The 7,628-nt window shown below is 49.7% G+C and overlaps 1 protein-coding gene across 1 annotated transcript in view; it reads right to left on the minus strand.

Annotated features, from left to right (window-relative positions):
• Nucleotides 1-2,294: 2,294 nt before the first annotated feature.
• Nucleotides 2,295-7,628, minus strand: part of Plod1 (procollagen-lysine,2-oxoglutarate 5-dioxygenase 1) — a 27,707-nt gene continuing 22,373 nt past the window's right edge. Inside the window, exons 18-19 of the mRNA XM_021159893.2 lie at nucleotides 5,320-5,445; nucleotides 2,295-3,107 (exon numbers count right to left, since the gene is read on the minus strand). Of these exons, the coding sequence (XP_021015552.1) occupies nucleotides 2,952-3,107; nucleotides 5,320-5,445 (282 nt within the window). The 3' untranslated portion in view covers nucleotides 2,295-2,951. The remainder of the gene's footprint in view (nucleotides 3,108-5,319; nucleotides 5,446-7,628) is intronic.

Below are 7,628 nucleotides of genomic sequence, written 5' to 3' on the forward strand. Positions count from 1 at the left end.
TTTGTAGACCAGGCTGGCCTCGAACTCAGAAATCCGCCTGCCTCTGCCTCCCGAGTGCTGGGATTAAAGGCGTGCGCCACCACGCCCGGCGTGAAGTGTTTTCTTGATTGGTGATTGATGTGGAAGGACCCAGTTCACTGTAGGCACTACTGTGGTCAGGCAAGTGGCCCTAGGTTGTATAAGAAAGCAGGATGATAAACCAGGCATGGTTGTTCATGCCTTTAATCCAAGCACTCAGGAGGCAGGACTAGATGAGATCAGGAGAGTGGACCTCCACGGTGTGGCCTCAGTGGAAGAGAAATCAGAGGTAACGTGCACCCTCTGCCTGGCCATGTGATGTTCTCCACCACAGCACCACTTCCAGAATTCATCAACTTCTATGCTTCAGTTTAATCCATTATTGGTTTTTTTGAAACTTTCCATTCTCCCACCTCTGCCTCCCAATGCTGGGATTACAGATGTGCACCACCACACCCAATGATATAAACTTCCAATCCAGGTGCATCCAACCGGTAGCCTGAGTGTCACGTGTCCCAAGATAGCTAGGAAACCAGCTCAACACATTTGAAGATGACAGCATCTGGTGGCAACTGTCAAAAGGCTGGATACCCCTGCATCTTTGCAAATTACCCAGACCTATAGTATTCTGTAACAGTGTAGCAACAGAAAACAGATTAAGAAGCAGGCCTGTAACACTGAGCACTAGGGAGCTAAGGTAGGAGGATTGCCTGAGTTCCAGGCCAGTCTAGGAAACACATGAGTTCCAGATCACCATGGGCTACACAGAGACACCAGCTCAACAAACACAGTAACCTCCCCCTCCTCTGTAAGAAACTAGACTATGGGACAGCCACTTAGGGAACCAGTCCTTTCCAGTCTGACCTGCCTAACCCACCTCCTCCAGACTTCTACATCCTCTGGGCCTCAGGGGTCTTTGCCTACCAGGACTAGGCACTGTGTCCCTCCCTCTGCCTCACACTAAGGCCATATGGTCACATGAGGTCACACAGCTTCGGAGGCACCTTTGAGTGGTATCTGCTGACAAGCCTTCTCCAGCACTACTGACATTTTAGGATAAATGGGTTTTTGTCCATAGTGGTTAGGGATTGCTCAGGTCCCCTCTAGTCTCTGTCTACTAGAAGCCAATTGTACCCCCTTCCCCAGTTCCAACACCCCCCCCCAAAAAAAGCCTCGAACCTGGGGAAAAGTCTCCTGGGAGGCAAAAATCATATAAATGACAGCAACAGTTTATACTTAGCTGGGCATTCCCTACGGCTCCTACACTGATTTGTTCTTATGGCCATTGCTGGAGTTTTACATTGGCCACAGAGGCTACAGTGAAGCACATTTGGTTGTGGCTTTTTCTTCTACCTTGTAACCACTGATGACAATAGCTTCAATCGCAGAAACCATATTCAAAACCCTGTCCCTATCACTTACTTGCCATGTCCCTAAGCCAACAGTTATTTCTCTACCTGAGAAGAAGAAATGGACCTTACCCAGGAGGGTTATGTGCTGAGGGCCTCACTTGCACCATAGCCAGATTACCTTAAGAGATGGACAGACGGCAGCTCTTAGCAGAGAGTGGTGGTAGCATGCCTGTAATGCCAGTTCTTGAGGTTCAAACAAGGACTCAAACTGAGTTGGAGTTCTGCCCGGGCTACATGGATGTTAGATCTTTTTTTTTTTTTTTTTTTTTTTTTTTTTATTCTTAGAAATATTTTTTTTATTAGGTATTTTCTTCATTTACATTTCCAATGCTATCCCAAAAGTCCCACATATCCCACCCCCGGCCCACTCCCCTACCCACCCACTCCCAATTCTTGGCCCTGGAATTCCCCTGTACTAAGGCATATAAAGTTTGTAAGACCAATGGGTCTCTCTTTCCAATGATGGCCAACTAGGTCATCTTCTGATACATATGCAGCTAGAGACATGAGCTCTTGGGGCTTAATAGCACATGTCCTGAAGTATAACCAGACCGGTGTGCTCAGGGTGCAGTGGGGGCCACCCAAAGTTTATTCCATGTTCATGGCTGCAGGAAGGGCTGGCAAAGACTCTAAGAAGCAGTGACAGGTAACACAGGTCTAGGCAACTGGAAAGGAATGTCCCAGCCAGTTCCCAGTTCATAGTAGAGACTGTGCACCCTAGAGGCCATGAGGCACTGGGTTTGAGAGACAGGAGTCCCACGGTCTACTGACAGTCTGTCCTTCCAGCCATGGGCTCTCACAACGCTCCCTGCTGATATCTGCCAGTCGCGTGTATACTGGCCCACCCCAGGCATCTCTCATACAGTGGTTTGAACGACATTTAATAGAACTCTGTCCCTGTCTCCGGAGGCATCGGGACAGGGTGACCCAGTACAGTGTGGACATATGCCCCTCCCCCAAGCAGGGTCAGTAGAGAACCAAGCATTGTCACAGATGTCTTTCCTGTCCCCCCGGCCCGGGAGGATTTCGAGTTACAGTCTCAATAGAGACAACTATTTGCTCTTGGTGATAAAAACCTGGAAGAAAGGGCATCAAGAGTCCTAGGTTTGGGGTGGAGTTGGGGTAGGTGGGTTGACCCAGATCTTGGTGGCACTGGTACTTGAAACAGAATCCTGGGGGCTAGCCCTTCCAGAGGTGCTCTAGGCAAAGCTGACTCTCCAGCATCCCAGGCAGCTCCATCGGAAGTCTGGCCGCAGGGAAAGTCAGAGGAAAAGGGGGGCTGGGGACTCCTTGAAGATGAGCATTACCACCATCTCCTGAGACTAGTGGGAGCACCATGGGCAGCCCCAGTCCTGGAGTGGGTGCCCCATCTCTGGCCTGCACCCCATCGTTCCAACTGGTGGCTTCAAGAGCTACAGGAGTTCAGGAATCATAGGTTGGACTGGGTTCCTTGGCCCCAAGGGCTGCTAGGCAGTGGCTGTCAACGATGAGATAGGTCGAACAGAGGCAGGCACTGGGCAGTTAGGGATCGACGAAAGACACAGCAATGTAGCGCGTGCCCTTGGTAGTAGGAAGCCCCTCGTGATAGTGTGTGAGCCGCCCAGGGTGCAGGAGGGCCCAACCCTTCCTTGGTGCTCTCACGGAGCAGTTGTAGCGCAGAAATCGGCAACCTCCGCCCTGGGAGAGAGGAAGCATCCATGAATTCTTCCCCAATTCACATTCCCTTTCCCTACAGCTAGCTCCCAGTGCCCTGTTCTATAATGGCCAAGGGGCCTGATAGCACCAAGGAGCTGGGGATGCCTGAGAAAGCACTAGGAGATGCAGAGGCTGACCTCAAGAGTCGGGCGTCCCTGGGCAAAGGTCACCTCCACCCTTCACCCTTTTCTAAGTTTGTAATTCCCCTGAACCTCGTGTTCTGCTTCTGTAGACAGCTGACGGGGATAAGCAAGAGTATACACAGAGAGTTAAGCTATGCGTGGGCCTGTAATCCCAGCACTCAAAAGGTGGTGGCAGCAGAATTAGGAGTTCAAGGCTAGCCTCAGCTTCACAGCAAGTTTGTGGCCAGCCAGGGCTACATGAGACCTTGTCTTTAAAACAAACACAACATATACATACATTCATTCATACATGTAGCTCGGTACTGCTGGGGGGGGGGGTGTGATGGCTCAGCAGGGGCATACTTGCCTAGGAAGCAAGAGAGCTCCCTGGGTTTCTGTAGCTCACAGACAAATTACTCATTCCTAGAACCACAGATACTTTGTTGCTCTGGCTGTCCTGGGTAATCCTGGCCTCTAGTCAAACTAGATTTCAGTAACAACCTCAGAGTCTGACACTTCAAAATATCTTCAGGAATCGCTGATGCTCCCCTGGGGTCAAAACCTCTCCTGGTTGAGAACTCATGGCTCAGGGCTATATTGCTTCACTGTGAATTTGTTTGGCTTGGCTTTTTAAAGACAGGGTCTCTCTCTACATAGCCCTGGCTATCCTGGCAATCACTATATAGATCAAGCTGGCTTTGAACTCACAGAGGACCTCCTGTCACTGCCTCCTGGGTGCTGCTATACCACACATAACTTCCTGCTGTTAAGTTCTTTTTTTTTTTTTTCCTGTCTGTGTCATTTTTTTTTAATTTTTTTTATTAAGTTCTTAAAAATACCGTGTGATCGGGCAGAACAGTGGAGAGGTCCTTCCATTGGGTACTCCTGCTGAGGCCACTCCAGGCTTACCTAGGCTGTCATCCCCTTAATGGAGAAGCCCATGGAAAATTCCCCAACTCCCAAACTGTGTACATGTATGAAGCTCCCTGCAGCTGCTAAGTGAGGTGGCAGTGTTTGGTTTCTGCCTGTCAAAACCCCAAGTTCTCATACTGGGCGGGTGATGGCTCATACCTTTAATTCCAGCAACCAGGAGGCAGAGGCAGATGGATCTCTGAGTCTACAGAGAGGCCAGCTTGGTCTACAGAGCTAGTTCCAGGACTGCCAGGGCTACATAGGGAAACCCCATCTCAAAACACAACTGTGTTCTGGACACTTAGGTGTGGTCCTAGCCAGCTTTCAATTAGCTATAAACTGTCTGAGTGGTCCCACCAGTAGGCTCCTGTAACAATAGCTTTTGCTGTTTTGGTTTTAAAGACAGAGTGGCATGTAGCTCAGGATGGCCTGGATCTTTCTATGTAGCCGAACATGACCTTGAACTTGTGATCTTCTTGCCTCTATCTCCTAAGTACTGAGATGACAGGTGTGTACCACCATGCCTGGTTTTATATAGTGCCGCAGTGAACCCAGAGATTGGTGACCACCTCTCAATACATTTTTTTAAAAATCACATACAGGCATTGATTGAGGCCCAAGCTAGGTCACTCACAGAGGCCGCGCTGAGGCCCTCAGAATGGCTTTCCTCAACCTCAATGCCTTCTTGGTTTCCCTAGTGCTGTCTTTCAGCCACAAGTTTGTGCCCGAGACCAAAGCTGACAATCTCCCTACTCCCAAAGGAACCTTCTTCCTTCTCATAAGGAGAGTCCCCAAGCTCCTTCACCAGTGGCTGTCACTCAGTATTTATTGGGGTTTCTGATAAGCCATGACCTGGGTCCCCCTCATGTGTTCTCATATCTCACATGAAGATGGAAGGAAAGAGAGGTGAAGAAACCTGTTAGAGGACACAGGGCTCGGGAGGAAGGAGCCCCGACCTTCTGGAGTTTGTGCTGTGGTTCCTGTGAAGGCAGTTCTACTGCCAAGCTCTGCCTTGATTTCTTCTTCCAGGAAGCTCTCCCCACACACCCAGCCCCATCTTCCTCTGTGCCCTGGGACTCTCGGTCATAGCCACTGGGTTTTGCTCACCAGAGCCTGGCTCCTCCCTCAGCCTGCCCCCGAGGCCCGAGGCCCTGGCTCACCTCATAATCTTCCCCCACCCTGTTCAGGGCTATGTTGACGGTGAAGGTAGAGGCGTCATGGTGGGGCATCAAGGAAGGCTGCTCATCAGGCTTATAGCGGACAACGAAGGCTAGATCAAACTGGGCCTGAGATGGGGGTGGGGAGTTGGGGGGGAGGGAGAAAGTTTACATCAGTCAAGAGAGGCTTAAAGGGCCAAGAAGGGGCAGAGTGCACTGTGAGGTTCCATCTAATCTGCTGTGATGTTCACTCTCAGAGGATGGGGCTGCTTTTTCATTCTCCAGTGCCTGGAATCGCAGCTGGCACAGAAGAGTCTCAGGAAGAACGTACAGAAAGAGGGAAGAGGCAAGGTGAGTGGGGGGTGCGAAGGGAGAGGAAGGAAATGAAGGCAGAATGGGAACAGGAAGGAGTCCAGCTCTGTTTTCCCTCTCTGGCCACAATATACACTGCTGATTTCCTGAGAATAGGCCCAGATGCACTAGAGAAGGTATGGTCTTCCAGAGGACCACAGTTCCATTTCCAACACCCACGTGGTGACTCACGACCATCAGCAACTCCAGTCCAGTCCCAGAGAACCTGACCACTTCTGTGTTCTCAGATACTGTATACCCGTGAGAGCAGTGTAGGGATTTGACTATGCCTGGCCCAGGGAATGGCAATATTTGGAGGTGTGGCCTTTTTGAAGGAAGTGTGTCACTGTGGGGTGTGGGCTTTAAGACCCTTGTCCTAGCTTCCTGGAAAGCAGTCTTCTCCCAGTGGCTTCCAGATGAACATGTAGAACTCTCAGCTCCTCCTGCGCCATGCCTGCCTGGACACTACCATGCTCCCACCTTGATGATAATGGGCTGAACCTCGGAACCTGTAAGCCACGCCCAGTTAAATGTTATCCTATTAAGAGTTGCCTCGGGCTGGTGAGATGGCTCAGCAGGTAAGAGCACTGACTGCTCTTCCTAAGGTCCTGAGTTCAGATTCCAGCAACCACATGGTGGCTCACAACCATCCATAATGAGATCTGACCACCCTCTTCTGGAGTGTCTGAAGACAGCTACAGTGTACTTACATATAATAAATAAATGAATCTTTAAAGAGAAGAGGGCATCAGATTTCGTTACGGATGGTTGTGAGCCACCATGTGGTTGCTGGGATTTGAACTCGGGACCTTTGGAAGAGCAGTCGGCGCTCTTAACCACTGAGCCATCTCACCAGCCCCAATAAATAAATCTTAAAAAAAAAAAATAGCCGGGTGGTGGTGGTGCACGCCTTTAATCCTTGCACTTGGGAGACAGAGGCAGGTAGATTTCTGAGTTCGAGGCCAGCCTGGTCTACAAAGTGAGTTCCAAGGACAGCCAGAGCTACACAGAGAAACCCTGTCTTGAAATAAATAAATAAATAAATAAATAAAGAGTTGCCTTGGTCATGGTGTCTGTTCATAGCAGTAAAACCCTATCTAAAAGAGGCAAGCATGCCTGTGAGGCAGGAGAATTGCTTTAAGTTCAAGGCCAGTTTGGTCTACATAGCAAGTTCTAGCCAAGCTTGGGGTATACAGAAAGACCCTGTCTCAAAAGGTCAAGGGGGGGTGGAGGAAATGGGGGGCTGTAGCTCTGTTGATGAAGTGCTTGCTTGGTAGACGAAGACAGACTTGTACATGATGCCAGTAGGGCAGGAAGGGATGGAGTGGGCTTGCAGCCAGCTGGTGGCTTCTCTGGTGGACTGGTGGGACGATAGAGGCAAGGTTTAAAGACACAGAGAGCATGGCTGGAGAGATGGCTTGGTGGTGAAGAGTGCAAGGTGCTCTTGCAGAGGACCAGGATCAGTTACCACCCACACGGCAGCTCACACCTATCTGTACCTCCAGTTCCAGAGGACCCAACACCTTCCCTTGGCGCCCCTCAAACACCCGTGTCCAAGTACACGCAGCTACATATAAATAAAAAAGAAAATTTAAAAAGCAAAAAACAAATAGAATAAATTTACAAACAAACAAATAAAAGCACAGAACGCTTAGCTCGATGGTGCGCACTTCTAATCCAAGTTATCTGGGAGGCCGAAGCAGGAGACTCTAAAGTCCTAGGGCCTGCCTGGGCTGCCAAGTGAGTTCAAGGTCAGTTTGGGCAAGTTAGTGAGACCGAGTCTCAAAATAGAGAAAACGGGAAACCAAGATTTAGGCTTGGTGGGTCACACCTGTAATCCCAGCTCTTGGGAGGCCAAATAAGGAGTATCATCCCAAGTTCAAGGCCAGACTGCTCTGTAAAGAGACCCTGTCTCAAAAGAATTTCTGTTTAAAAAACAAAACAAACTCTTTTTTTTTTTT

This window comes from Mus caroli, chromosome 4 (assembly GCF_900094665.2).
Source record: "Mus caroli chromosome 4, CAROLI_EIJ_v1.1, whole genome shotgun sequence".
NCBI lineage: Eukaryota > Metazoa > Chordata > Mammalia > Rodentia > Muridae > Mus > Mus caroli.